This window comes from Eleutherodactylus coqui, chromosome 4 (assembly GCF_035609145.1).
Source record: "Eleutherodactylus coqui strain aEleCoq1 chromosome 4, aEleCoq1.hap1, whole genome shotgun sequence".
NCBI lineage: Eukaryota > Metazoa > Chordata > Amphibia > Anura > Eleutherodactylidae > Eleutherodactylus > Eleutherodactylus coqui.
The window spans coordinates 230,227,705-230,243,152 of record NC_089840.1 but is presented as its reverse complement, the minus strand read 5'-3'; the positions used below and the strand labels follow the sequence as shown (position 1 = coordinate 230,243,152).

At 47.2% G+C, this 15,448-nt stretch overlaps 1 protein-coding gene across 1 annotated transcript; it reads right to left on the bottom strand.

Moving 5' to 3' along the window:
- Nucleotides 1-4,180: 4,180 nt before the first annotated feature.
- LOC136624885 (myb-related protein B-like) lies at nucleotides 4,181-5,379 on the bottom strand. Its single transcript, XM_066598814.1, has one exon. The coding sequence runs from the start codon at nucleotides 5,375-5,377 to the stop codon at nucleotides 4,181-4,183; it is 1,197 nt and encodes a 398-aa protein (XP_066454911.1). The 5' UTR covers nucleotides 5,378-5,379.
- Nucleotides 5,380-15,448: the final 10,069 nt, after the last annotated feature.

The following is a 15,448-nucleotide window of genomic DNA, read 5'->3' as shown; positions in this document are numbered from 1 at the left end:
CCACAGTAGCCTCAGTAGTAATAGTGACCCCCTATATTGACCATAGTAGTAATAGTGCCCCCTATATTGACCGTAGTAGTAATAGTGACCTCCACAGTGGCCTTAGTAAAAATAGTGAGTCTCACGGTGGCCCTAATAGTGACTCCAACAGTGGCTCCAGTAGTAATAGTGTCCTGCAGTAGCCCCAGGAGCAATAGTGACCCCCACAGTGGACCTAGTAATAATAGTGTCCCCTACAGTGGCCTCAGTAGTAATAGTGACCCCAACAGTTGCCTCAGTGGTAATAGTGACCCCCCACACTGGCCTCAGATGCTAAAGGGACTCACACAGTGGCCCCAGTAGCAATAGTGAGCCTCACAGTAGACCCAGTAGTCATAGTGCCCCCACAGTGGCCCCAGTAGTAATAGCAACCCACACAGTAGCGTTTCAGTAATAATATCTGCCACAGTGGTCTCATTAGCAATTGTGACCCCCACAGTTGCCACAGTAGTAATATTATCCCCGACAGTTGTTGCAGTAGTAATAATGACCCTCATGATAGCCTCAGTAGTAACAGTGTCCCCTACCGTAGACTCAGCAGCAATAGTGACACCCATAGTGGCTCCAGTAGTAAAAGTATCCCCCACAGTTGCCTAAGTAGTAATAGTGACCCTCACAGTGGCCTCAAAAGCAGTAGTGTCCCCACAGTGGCCCTAGTAGCAATAGTGACCCCTACAGTAGACCCAGTAGTAATAGTGTCCTCTACATTGGCCCCAGTAGTAATAGTGACCCCCGCAGTGGCCTCAAAAGCAAAAGCAACTCTCACAGTTGCCCCAGGAGTAATAGTGTCCCCCAGAGTGACTCTAGTAGCAATCGTGACCCCCATAGCAGACGCAGGTGCAATAGGGTCCACCACAGTGGCCCCCGTAGTAATAGTATCCCCCACAGTTGCCTCAATAATAATACTTACCTCCACAGTAACCTCAGTAGTAATAGTGACACCCTATATCAGCCCCAGTAGTAATAGTGTCCCTAATATTGACCCCAGTAGTAATAATGTTCCCCACAGTGGCCCTAGTAGCAATAGTGACCCCCCACAGTAGACTCAGTAGCAAGTGTCCCCAACAGTGGCCCCAGTACTAATGGTGACCCCCACAGTTGTTGCAGTACTAACATTGACCCCCTCATTAGACTCAATAGTAATAGTGTCCCTTCACAGTAGTATCAGTAGCAATAGTGACACCCACAGTGGCCCCAGTAGTAATAGTATCCCCTACAGTTGCATCAGTTGTAAGAATGGCCCGCACATTGGCCTCAAAAGCAAAAGTGTCCCCCACAGTAGCCTCAGTAGCAATAATGACACCCACAGTAGCCCCAGTAGTAATAGTATCCCCAACAGTTCCCTTAGTAGTAATAGTGACCCCCACAGTGGCCTCAAAAGCAATAGTAACTCTCACAGTGGCCCCAGTAGCAATAGTGACCCGAAAGTAGACACAGTAGCAAGTGTCCCCCACAGTGGCCCCAGTAGCAATCGTGACCCACACAGTAGACCCAGTAGTAATAGTATCCCCCAGAGTTGCCTCAATAGTAATAGTGACCCCCACAATAGCCTCAGTAGTAATAGTGACCCCACATATCAGCCCCAGTAGTAATTGTATCCCCTATATCAACCCCAGAAGTAATAGTGACCCCTACAGTGGCCTCATTAGCAAAAGTGTCCCCCACAGTGGCCTCAGTAGTAATAGTGACCCCCACTGTAGCCTAAATAGTAGTAGTGACCTCCTATAATGGCTCTAGTAATAATAGTGTCCCTTATATCGACTGCAGTAGTAATAGTGACTCCCCACAGTTGCCTCAGCAATAGTGACTCCCACAGTGGCCTCAGTAATATTAGTGACTCCATATATCGACCCCAGTAGTAACAGTGACCCCCGAAGTGGCCATAGTAGCAATAGTGTCCCCCACAGTTGCATCAGTAGTAATAGTGACCCCCCCATAGTAGCCTCAGCAATAGTGACTTCCACAGTGGCCCTCAGTAGTAATAGTGACCTCCACAGTGGCCTCAGTAGTAATAGTTACCTCCACAGTAGCCTCAGAAGTAATAATGACCCCCTATACCAATCCCAGTAGTAATAGTGAGCCTCACAGTGGCCTCAGTTGCAATAGTGGCTCCCACGGTGGCCCCAGTAGTATTAGGGACCCCCACAGTGGCTCCAGTAGTATTAGGGACCCCCACAGTGGCCCCAGTAGTAATAGTGTCCCCCACAGTAGCCTTAGTAGAAATAGTGACACCCACAGTAGCCTCAGTAGTAATAGTGACCCCCTATATTGACCATAGTAGTAATAGTGCCCCCTATATTGACCGTAGTAGTAATAGTGACCTCCACAGTGGCCTTAGTAAAAATAGTGAGTCTCACGGTGGCCCTAATAGTGACTCCAACAGTGGCTCCAGTAGTAATAGTGTCCTGCAGTAGCCCCAGTAGCAATAGTGACCCCCACAGTGGACCTAGTAATAATAGTGTCCCCTACAGTGGCCTCAGTAGTAATAGTGACCCCAACAGTTGCCTCAGTGGTAATAGTGACCCCCCCACACTGGCCTCAGATGCAAAAGGGACTCACACAGTGGCCCCAGTAGCAATAGTGAGCCTCACAGTAGACCCAGTAGTCATAGTGCCCCCACAGTGGCCCCAGTAGTAATAGCAACCCACACAGTAGCGTTTCAGTAATAATATCTGCCACAGTGGTCTCATTAGCAATTGTGACCCCCACAGTTGCCACAGTAGTAATATTATCCCCCACAGTTGTTGCAGTAGTAATAATGACCCTCATGATAGCCTCAAAAGCAGTAGTGTCCCCACAGTGGCCCTAGTAGCAATAGTGACCCCTACAGTAGACCCAGTAGTAATAGTGTCCTCTACATTGGCCCCAGTAGTAATAGTGACCCCCACAGTGGCCTCAAAAGCAAAAGCAACTCTCACAGTTGCCCCAGTAGTAATAGTGTCCCCCAGAGTGACTCTAGTAGCAATCGTGTACCCCATGGCAGACGCAGGTGTAATAGGGTCCACCACAGTGGCCCCAGTAGTAATAGTATCCCCCACAGTTGCCTCAATAATAATACTTACCTCCACAGTAGCCTCAGTAGTAATAGTGACCCCCTATATCAGCCCCAGTTGTAATAGTGTCCCTAATATTGACCCCAGTAGTAATCATGTTCCCCACAATGGCACTAGTAGCAATAGTGACCCCCCACAGTACACTCAGTAGCAAGTGTCCCCAACAGTGGCCCCAGTACTAATGGTGACCCCCACAGTAGACGCAGTAGTAATAGTGACCCCCACAGTGGCCTCAAAAGCAATAGTGACTCTTACAGTGGACCCAGTAGTAATAGTGTCCCCCGAAGTGACCCTAGAAGCAATAGTGATGCCCACAGTAGACCAAGGTGTAGTAGAGTCTACTACAGTGGCCTCAACAGCAATAGTGATCCCCACATTGGCCCCAGTAATAATAATATACCCACAGTTGCCTCAGCCTTAATAGTGACCCCATATATTGGCCTCAGTAGTAATAGTGTGCACTATATCGACCCCAGAAGTAATCGTGACCCCCACAGTGGCGTCAGTAGCAATAGTGTCCCCCACAGTGGCCTCAGTAGTAATAGTGACCCCCACAGTAGCCACGGTAGTAATAGTGACCTCCTATATCAGCCCCAGTAGTAATAGTGTCCCCTATATCAACCTCAGTAATAATAGTGACCCCCACAGTGGCCTCAGCAATAGTGACTCCTACAGTGATCCCAGTAGTAATAGTGTCTCTTACAGTGGCTTAGTAGTAATAGTGATCCACACATTAGCCCCAGTAATAACCTCCTCAGTAGCAATATTAACCCGAAAGTAGCCACAGTTATAAAAATAACCCCCTAAGTAGTATTAACCCCATGCTAGCATCAGTAGTAATATGAACCCCTCGCAGTAGCCCCAGTCAGAGGCGTAACTTGAAGCTTCCGGGCCCCAATGCAAAACCTGTAACAGGGTCCCAACTATAATGGTTTAATAATAGTACTGGGCTCCCTATATGGAAAAGAGAGGCCCTTTGGGCCCCCTAAGGCTCCTGGGCCCGGGTGCAACCGCATCCCCTGCACCCCCTATAGTTACACCCCTGGCCCCAGTAATAGTAGTAACACCACAGTACATTGTTACGCCTGTCATTTAACAGGAGTGCTTTTAGGCGTCATGCTATTTGTATCCGTACTGGAGGCACTATTGTTGGCCATGCTTTCTGTGACAGGCGACAATGTAATTTTCCTCTTCTTGTGCTGTTTTAGCAGAGATGGCGGTGTTCCAAATCCAGATTGTGTACGCGGAGATATAGGAATTAACTCCCCCTTGCTACCCTTACTCAGGTCAGACAAGGTATGTCCATCTAGACGATATTCAGTGATGTTGGTTGGCAGGGGCTTTGTGGAAGAGTTAGGACTGCCAACGTCAGTAACTGCAGATTCTTCAGCCAAGTCAAAACTTGTAATGTCACACCAACCTTCAGCATCCGACTCCATGTCATTGCTTGGCACCAGATAGTTTACATACTCCACCATCCATTTCTCTGGGGCAGAACTCACAGAGGCAACGGCAGATGAAGGGCTGGACCCCGCGCTCTCTTCGTCCTCACCATCACTCAGTTCCTCAGACTTTACCTCAACTATTTTCACTTCCACTATGTCAGAGTTGAGGCCATTTTCTACAGTCTCTACCTTTGACGGTTCTTTCTCTTCTAAAGCAGCTGGATAACCAAAGTCTTCCTTTTCTTCCTTCCCCACTGAGATGCTGCTCTTCATTCCATTCAGATAGCCTCCTGTCTCTACCTTTCGCTTGATAGTTGAATTCCAGTGGTTTTTCACTGCATTGTCTGTCCGTCCAGGCAACAGCTTTGCTATTTCTGCCCAGCGATTGCCTAGCAGTTTGTGTGCTTGACAAATAATGCGATCCTCCTCTTCAGTCCATGAGGACTTCTTCACCTCAGGATTGAGGTGGTTATGCCAGCGCTCGCGGCACTGTTTACCCAACCTTCCCCTGAGCTGCTTTGCAATGAGTGTCCAGTGCTTGGTTCCATACTTTTTCACCAGCTCAATAACCTTCTCATCTTCTTCCTTAGTCCAGGGTCCTTTGACGCGGTCAGGATGAAGAACACGGTGCCATCTGTGCTGACATTGTTGCTCTGTCCGTGTAGGCATGAGGCTGGCTATGTGTTTCCATTCACCCTGCCCATACTTTTTCACCAAGGCTCGCAGCGTTTCATCCTCCTCATGCGTCCATTTCACCTTGACTCTGTTCTCCCTGTGCTCTGGAACATCAGAATCTGTGTCTTGATAATGGAAGTCTTCCAGATCGTCACTCCGTCCCATCCGGGTCAATGCCTCCAGTACGGATACAAATAGCATGACGCCTAAAAGCACTCCTGTTAAATCATTGTTACGCCTGTCAGCTCAGTTTATTTTGCCAGCACACCTCGTTCTGTCCAGACAAGCCAGGGTTAACATCTCCCGTGCCTCCTAGTCAGGTTAATTATCCTGCTATGTGTCTGAGGAGTGTGCTGGTGATTGACAGGTCTATTTACCTATCGGCTCCTCCCGCCTTCCTATAAGATCCAGCTCATGCTGCCTGGAAGTTGCCAATTATTGTTCTGTTCTAATTTTCTTGTCTGTTGGACCTTGCTATTGTCTGCTTTACTTTCTGTTATCTGCCAGGCCTGTCTGCTAGACCTTGCTTTTATTTTCAGTTTTCAGTGTCTGCTGTGTAGTTCAGCTACTCTGATCTGCTGGTAATCTGGCCCTGGTACTTTGTGTCCTTCCCTCAGTCTGCTTGCTAGTCTGCCTTGTTTTGGTATCCTGCTTCCGTCACCTTGTCCGCTAGACCTCACTGTTATCAGCCACTGTTTTCCAGTCCACCTCTGTTTGTATCTTGCTTCTGTCAGTTTGTCTGCTAAGCCTCGCTGTTATCAGCCACACCTTACCATCTGCCTTTCCTGTCGGTGCTAGTGGGTAGTAGTCTCTTGCATAGGTACTGCGGTCCCTGTCTGTCCCCCCTAATAAGCGTAGGGTTAGAGTTGGCGGCCTGGACGAGTTCACCATCAGGGATATCTCCAGGAAGGGACAGTGGCGTGGGTGTAGATCAGGGAGCCCCGCGCCTTGCATACCTAAGCACCCCACTAGTACCGTAACATACATTGAGTAATAGTAACCCCCTCAGCAACCCAAGTAATAATATTACCCCTTCCAGTAACCCCAGTAATTAACTCCCTCAGTAGTAATATTATTTCCCACTGTAGCCCCAGTATTAATAGTACTCACCCAACCCATATACTTACCTCCTCCTTATAGTCAGCGCCGCTTCTTCTCTTCGACTGTGGGATAGCGTTGGCTCAGCTTCTGAACCACCGCCATGCACAGGACTTAATTTATGTCCTGTTCCGTTAAGTATATGACAGCTAGGACATAAACTTACGTACTCTAGAGTTAAGAGGTTAAAGGGCCATTCCAGTGATTTTTTCCCCCATTCATTATATAGCTGTCCCTCCAGTATATAAAAGTGAGCTAGTGTAAGTTGATCAGATTTTTCCAAGGGTCAAACCAGGACAAAGGGGTGTGGTCAGGGGGTGGGGCTTATCCGATGTATGATTCTCATCACAAGTGTTACAAAACGTACAGGGCCCCCACAGTAGCCCCAGTAGTAATAGCGACCCCCACAGTGGCCTCAAAATCAATAGTGACTCCCAAAGTGTCCCCAGTAGATAAAGTGTCCCCCACTGGCCCCAGTAGTAATAGTGACCCCCACAGCAGACTCAGTAGTAATAGTGACGTCAAAATCAATAGTAACTCCCACAGTGGCCCCAGTGGATAAAGTGTCCCCCACTGGCCCCAGTAATAATAGTGACCCCACAGTAGACCCAGTAGTAATAGCGACTCCCACAATGGCCCCAGTAGTAATGGTGTCCCCTATATCGGCCCCAGTAGTAATAGCGACCAACACAGTAGCCGTAGCAGTTATAGTGTCCCCCCACAGTGGCCTCAGTAGTAATAGTGACCCCCACAGTTGCCCCAGTAGTAATATTATCCCCACAGTTGTCACAGTAGTAATCGTGACCCCCACAGTATCCTCAGTAGCAATAGTGACACCCATAGTGGCCCCAATAGTAATAGTATCCCCCACAGTGGCCTCAAATGCAATACTGTCCCCACAGTAGCCTCAGTAGTAACAGTGACACCCATAGTGGTGCCAATAGTAATAGTACCCCCACAGTTGCCTAAGTAGTAATAATGTGCCCCACAGTGGCCTCAAAAGCAGTAGTGACTCCCACAGTGGCCATAGTAGTAGTAGTGTCCCCCACAGTGGCCCTAGTAGCAAGTGACCCCCACAGTGGCCCAAGTAGTAATAGTGACCCCCACAGTAGAACCAGTGGTAATAGTGACCCCCACACTTGCCTCAGTAGTAATAGTGACCCCCTATACCGATCCCAGTAGTAATAGTGAGCCTCACAGTGGCCTCAGTAGCAATAGTGGCTCCCACGGTGGCCCCAGTAGTATTAGGGACCCCCACAATGGCCCCAGTGGTAATAGCATCCCCCACACTTGCCTCAGTAGTAATAGTTACCTCCACAGTAGCCTCAGTAGTAATAATGACCCCCTATACCGATCCCAGTAGTAATAATGACCCCCACAGTGGCCTCAGTAGCAATAGTGGCTCCCACGGTGGCCCCAGTAGTATTAGGGACCCCCACAGTGGCCCCACTGGTAATAGTGTCCCCCACAGTTGCCTCAGTAGAAATAGTGACACCCACAGTAGCCTCAGTAGTAATAGTGACCCCCTATATTGACCATAGTAGTAATAGTGCCCCCTATATTGACCATAGTAGTAATAGTGACCTCCACAGTGGCCTTAGTAAAAATAGTGAGTCTCACGGTGGCCTTAGTAGAAATAGTGTCCACCTTAGTGTCATCAGTAGTAATAGTGTCCCCTATATCGGCCCCGGTAGTAATGTCTCTGATATTGGCCCTAATAGTAATAATGTCTCCCACAGTGGCCCTAATAGCAATAGTGATCCCCACAGTATACCCAGTAGTAATAATGACCCCCCCACAGTGGCCTCAAAAGCAATAGTGACTCCCACAGTGGCCCCACTAGTAATAGTGACCCCCACAGTGACCTGAGTAGCAATAGTGATTCCCACAGTAGACCCATGTGTAATAGAGTCCACCACAGTGGCCTCAGAAGCAATATTAACCCCCACAGTGGCCCCAGTAGTAATAGTATCGTGCACAGTTGCCTAAGTAGTAATAGTTACCTCTACAGTAGCCTCAGTAGTAATAGCGAACCCCTATATCGGTCCCAGTAGTTATAGTCCCCCCAACGCATATACTTACCTCCTCCTTGCAGTCAGCGCAGCTCCTCCTCTTCTTGGCGCTGATCCCGGGTACACACTGACAGCAGTGCAAGTGCCCGGAACATTTTTTCCCTTGTCCTCTCCTGCGGAATGAAGGGCAGGACTTAGGGGAGGAGGATCCCGAATGCTCACGTTTACATCAGAACATGCGCCGTGATCAGCGCTGCCAGCGGCACAACTATGAAGGGCTCTGCATGCCACCTCTAGTACGCGTGACCTACCCACTGACCTAGGTGTGTGTGAAGACTTATAAGACGATCGATACTCTTTTGGAAATATGCAAAAAGGGAACATGGAACAATACCTCTGCAGCACCACCTATTGGAAGACAACATTCATGCAAGTCATTGTTATAAAGACTTACATAAAGAGTCAGACAATGCCTTGCAGGAATGCTGGTCTCCTCACTGACCTTCTAGGTTATAACTTATAACCTTAAGGAGAAACGATACACTTTCTGAGGGTGCCTTCCCACTTGCAAACGCGATATTGCTGCATTTTTTTAACGCGAATGTCAATGGGACTTTGTAATGTTAAAAATGCATCGCACAAAAATCGCAAGTTTATGCTTTGTGATTTTTGTGCAAGGCCTTAACATTAGAAAGTCCCGTTGACATGCACGTTAAGAAAGCGCAGCGATATCGCGATCACAAGTGTGATGGCACCCTGACCGCCATTCCTATATAAAACACTGACTGGGGAGTGTTTAAATCCACCGAGAAGTGAGCGAGCCAAAGATGATTATTGTGCTGGCTGAAACTGAACAATGAACGATAGGTTAGTCGTTGGCTCACATTTAAACTGAGTGATTTGTTCACTTTCATTAGGCCTCCTTCACATGGGCGACAAAGTCGCACGATTTTGTAGCACTGCTACGATGCTACAAATCGCATGTATGAGAAGCCCATGCTTTCCTATGGGTTCCTTCACACATGAGATGTTTTGTAGCATGCTACAAAACGACACACAAACCTCACCGGTCCGGCGATATGCCCGCGACACGCTAGGTTTTGTAGCCCATGTTTCTCTATGGAGCCTTCCTCTCTGTTGCATCGCATCGCACGAAAACGCGGTTTGCATGCGATGCGGTGCGACTTTGACAGTAGCAGATGCTACAAAGTCGAGTGATTTTGTAGCGTCACTTGCGACTTTGTAGCGCTACAAAATCGCGGTATTGCTGCGAGAAAATCGCAGCCATATCATACAGTGCAGCGATGCGATATCGCTGCGATATTCTCGCAGCGATGCGGTGTCACCCGTGTGAAGGAGGCCTTAGGCTTAACAATTGTTTGAACGATAATTGTTGCGTCTTAACGCACCTTTAAGCGTACAAGGAGAGCGGTGTGCAATGCATATTCTAACATTTCCTCGCTTATGAAACAAAACTGCTCATATTCCTTATTAATAGATTTTATTACTCTTTTGTATTGTTATAAAACACCTAGAAAAAAATTAAAGAAAGAAACCCCAATACATTTAGGTCAGTTTCACGCGACCAAGAAACTCACATGAGATTTGTGCGTTGCACACAAATCCCGCATGAATATGATCCCTATTCTTTGGAGTCATACGCATAAGCAATGTAAAACGCGCTGCATGTTCTATCTTTTCACGTTCCTTGGAACGCATTGCCATTGTTTCCAGTTGGACAGTAAACCACAGTGCACTTGTCGATCCTCCGACACGGCTGAAAGCTGCGCCGGAGGATCGCTACTTTACTGAAGTGATTTGAGGCATTTTTGCCGTGGATATCGCGTTCGCCCCTGTGTATAGGTAGCCTCACTGATTAGCTATAAAATTAATTAAAATGAAAAGTCCACTGGAGCTCTGTTTAATAAATCTATCTATTTCACCACAGAGGGCTCTGTTACTTCCTAGTACATCCTACGGACCTCACCAGTCCACACACCTACACATGTCCATCCCTAGGCAGTCACATTTGGCACTATACGGGTCACCCTGAGCGCAGGAGTCATCCTCTTTTTCTCTTTACTTAACCCCTTAGTGACGAAGCCTGTTTGCGCCTTAATGACCAGGCCAAATTTTGCAAATCTGACATGTGTCACTTTAACATGGAAAAACACCAGAAAGGTTTTGCATATCCAAGCGATTCTGACATTGTTTTTTCGCCACATGTTGTACTTCATTTAGGCGGAAAAAAAAGACCGATAGAATTTGTGTTTATTTATTAAAAGTGCCAAAATTGGGAAAATTTTGAAAAAATCATCATTTTTTCACATTTCCAACTGCAATATCTCAAATAATCTGCAAACATTATCCAGAAATTTTTGCTGAGATATATATTTCCACCCGTTTACTTTATTTTGAGCGCACATTGGAAAAACTTTTGGTTTTTTTAACCATTTAGGAGACGTATAAATTTAACATTACTTTTCAGCATTTTGAGGAACACTTTGTTTTCCTACACAAAGCCAAGATTGGAAAGGCTCATAGGAGTCAAAATGATAGATACCCCCACAAGTGACCCCATTTTAAAAACTACACCCCTTAACGTATTCACTGAGTGGTGTCATGAGTATCTTAACCCCACAGTTTTTTCTCACGAGTCAATGCAATTTAGAAGGGAAAAACAAAAATTTCATATTTTTGCAAATATGTTATTTTAAAGACAGGTCTAAGGATGAGCGAGTATACTCGCTAAGGCACTACTCGTCCGAGTAATGTGCCTTAGACGAGTATCTCCCTGCTCGTCCATAAAGATTCGGGGACCGCTGCGGCTGACAGGTGAGTCGCGGCGGGGAGCAGGGGAGAGCAGGCGGGAGAGAGAGATCTCCCCTTCGTTCCTCCCCGCTCTCCCCCGCAGCTCCCCGCTCCGTGGCGGCCCCCGAATCTTTAAGGACGAGCAGGGAGATACTCGTCTAAGGCACATTACTCGGACGAGTAGTGCCTTAGCGAGTATACTCGCTCATCCTTAGACAGGACGTTTTTCTATAGTACACATGAAAATGAGGATTTGCACCCCAGAATGGATACCCCTGTTTGTCCCGTGCTCAGAAACATACCCATTGTGGCCCTAGTATTACGTCTGTATGCACAATGGGGCCCAAAATGAAAGGAGCAACCGGTGGCTTTCGGAACAGAAATTTTGCTTGAAGGAGATTTAGTCCCCATTGCACACTTGTAGAGCCCGTGACCAAAACGATGGAGAACCCGCACAAGTGACCCCATTTTGAAAAGAAGACCCCTTAACGAATTTATCTAGGGGTACGATGATTTTTTTGACTTCACAATTTTTGAATGAATCTAAGCCAAGCAGAAGGAAAAAATTATGATTTTCATTTTTTTGGCAATTGTGTCAATTTAAAAACAGGTTTTTTTTGTACAGTGTACATAGGAATGAAGACGTTCACCCCAAAAATGGATACCCCTGTTTGTCCCGTGTTCAGAAATATACCCATTGTAGCCCTAATCTACTTAAAGGAAACATAGCTAGGCCTATAATGGAAGGAGCACCTGTTGGATTTCAGGGTACAACTGAATAAATTCCAGGCCCCATTGCCCACTTGTAGAGACATTGAGCGGCCAAAACATTAGAGAACCCCCACAAATGACCCCATTTTGAAAACTAGACCCCTTAACGAATTTATCTAGGGGTGTACTGCGTATTTTGACCCCACGGTATTTGAATGAATTTAAGCAAAGCAGAAGGAAAAAATTACGATTTTCATTTTTTTGGCAATTTTGTCAATTTAAAAATTGTTTTTTTTTGTACAGTGTACATAGGAATGAAGACGGTCACCCCAAAATGGATACCCCCATTTGTCCCGTGTTCAGAAACATACCCATTGTGGCCCTAATCTACTTACAGGACACATGGCTAGGCCCATAATGGAGGGAATGCCCGCTGGATTTCAGGGTACAACTGAATAAATTCAAGGCTCCATTGCCCACTTATACGGAAAAAAAATTGACTTCCTAAAAAAAATTCCCCCCCGCCATCCCCATTTTTTTGGCATTCCCTAAATATTAGATAAAAGTAATAATATAAACTGCGTTTTATGTCCGAAGACAGGGGTAATTACGGTGGCTGGTTGGGATGGGCACATGGGGCAAGAAAACCGGGTATCCCCCCTTCTCTCTCGCTTGGGGGTATTTTGTGACCTCAGCGGCAGGGATGGGGGTGTAAAAAGTGGCGCTCTGTGAAGCTTCGTAAGCTTGCTGCGGTGCGGCGGTCTCACACAGAAGGCGCTCAACAAGCTGCTCCTGGAACTGCAGGTAGTCGAGCGTTCCCGGGGCTTCTTGTAAATTACGGATTACAGGTAGCGATCTGAATAACGCCGGGCTCTCACGGCCGTATGCAGAATCCGCTTGCGGAGGCCCGCAGCGGATCCCAGCTGTGAGCCCGGACGTGACCCTGCGTATGGCTGCGTAATGTACTGCGCATAACTGCCTACTCACACAGGCGGTCATGCGCAGTACACCGGTTTTTGTTTATATTTCCCGTGCTGTTGCTTAGAGATGACCCGGGTACCCGCAGCCCGTACACAATGTATTTGCACATGGGCTGCGAGTATATCCGCGGTCATAGAGCACAATGGGCTCTAGGTCACGGATATCCGCGGTAAAATATAGCATGCAGTGTTCTGTTTCTGCGAGTGGATTACGTAATTCCGACCCGCTAATTGGGGGGAATTGTGTAATCCAATGCATGTGATTGATCCGTGGATTACCGCTGATCAAGCGCATGCAGAACCCAGAATTCCTCTCCAGTCATGCGTGACCGGCCTAATGTTATATCGCTAATTTATCACGTGACCGGGGACCGCTCAACGAGGCCTCCGATCACTGCTGCAAGCACTCAGCGACCAACGCAAGGAGATTTAAAATTTCCTGGACTCCCCGGCTCCTGTGAATGTGTCCGGCATTTTGCCGGCGGGTGCATACCCAGTAGCCGGCAGGATCCATGGAGGATAATCGCATCTGGATTCAAATGCGGAAGCCTCCGAGAAGATGTTTCATCTCCTCTCACCGATCGCATTGGTGAGGGAAGATGAAACTTCCACTTTTTTAAGAACTTTTACGTGATCGCCATTATGCATTGGATAACGGCGATCACGTGATCAGTAACCGCATACCGCAGCTTCCGTGACATCTCCAGGCTCTTGGCTATGTTTGGTAGCCAGGAGCAGGGAGATTTTAAATTTCTTGGGCAATCTTTCACTTTTGCGCATGCATCCGCCATCATGCTGACGGGCGCATGCGCCGAAGCTGGGGTAAGGTCCGCGGATCAACATCCCACCAGGGAACAAATCCGGGGATCTTGGGTACGTAATTTCATCCCCCCTTACAGATACGATCCGTAAGCGGAGATGAAACTTTAACTTTATAAACTTTTAACTTTTTTTTAAAAACTTTTTAACGTTATATGATCACCGTTATACGATTTATAACGGTGATCATATGACTAGAAACCGCATACAGCGGTCCCCAGTCATATCTCCCTGCACTCGGCTATCTGTGACAGCGGGTGCAGGGAGATTTTCAATTTGACGGACTCACCGGCCTTCTGCGCATGTGCGCCACATCGGCGCATGCGCAGAAGCCAGCGGAGGGTCCCGAGACTGACCGGAGGACATGGAGAAAGCAGGGTGAGTATTTTCACCTTCCCTCATGGATCCGATCCATGAGGGGAGGTGAAGCTTTTCTTTTTTTTACATCTTACTTCACTTTTCCGCGATCACCGTTATCCATTGGATAACGGCGATCGCGGGTACCGGGGACCACTCACCGCGGTCCCCGCTGACATCTCCTGCCTCCCGGCGACCTATAGGAGCCAGGAGCCAGGAGATTTTAAATTTCCCGGGCCGCCGGGGGATGCTGCTGACGTAATGCCGCCTGGCGCGCATGCGCAGAAGGCCGGCTTCAGGGCCCGGAGGACCAGGAGAGCGGGGAGCAGTGCAGCGGACTCGGGTGAGTAATTTCAGCTGCCCTGATAGATCCGATCCATCAGGGCAGCTGAATCTTTAACTTTTTAAAAACGTTTTTTTAACTTTAATGCCGATCGCATTGCCGGGGGGGGGGGTCCCTGCAGCCCAGGATGACAGCTCCATGCTGTCGGCGACCTGCGGACACCGACAGCATGGAGCTGTGACGTCCAGAGCCTGAGGGGCTTTATTCTCTGCAGGACACATGTTTTTATGTCCTCAGAGAATAAAGCCCACTTGGGCAGGACGTAAAAACACTATGGGCTGGTCGTTAAGGGGTTAAAATTAAAACCTGTCACACGTGAAGTGTGAAGTGAAAAACATTTTCTTGTTATAATCTCACCTGTCAAGGGGTGGGATATATTAACCCCTTAAGGACATGACCTATTTGGGGTTTAGAGACGCAACGATTTTCTGGGGATTTTCGTTTCCGCTTTTCAAGAGACATAACTTTTTTTTATTTTTCCATCGACACGGCCAAATAAGGGCTTGTTTTTTGCATGGCGAACTGTAGTTTTTATTGGTATCATTTTTGGGTGCATATAATATATTGTAAAACTTTTATAATGTTTTTTGAGAGCAGGGAGAGAAAACATCAATTCTGCCATTCTTTTTTAATTCTCATCAAACAGCATAAATGACACAATATATATTTTTTGCGAAACAGTACGATTACAACAATACCGAAAACATAATTTTTTAATGTTTTCCACTTTTGCATAATAAAACCCTTTTTTGGAATTGATGATTATTTTTGCATAATTGCATTCAAAGTCGCATAACTTTTTTATTTTTCCATGGACGGAGCTCTGTGAGGGCTTGTTTTTTGCGTCACAAGCTGTAGTGCTTTATATACCATTTTGGGGTACATATGGCTTTTTTGATTGCTTTTATTTTGCTTTTTTGGAGGTAAAGGCCGCCTGCAGACAGGCGGAAATTCTGCGGCGGGATTTCTGCCGCTGGAAGCCTGCATAGGATTGCATTAACAAACGCAATCCTATGCAGACGGCCGCAGTTAGGCTTTGTGAAATCTCGCGTGGCAAACAAACCGCGGCATGTTCTATTTCTGCGAGCCCCGCACAGAAACGTCA

Excerpts from the sequence above, each read along its gene's own strand:
- LOC136624885 (XM_066598814.1), bottom strand. The coding sequence starts at position 5,377 with ATGGGACGGAGTGACGATCTGGAAGACTTCCATTATCAAGACACAGAT.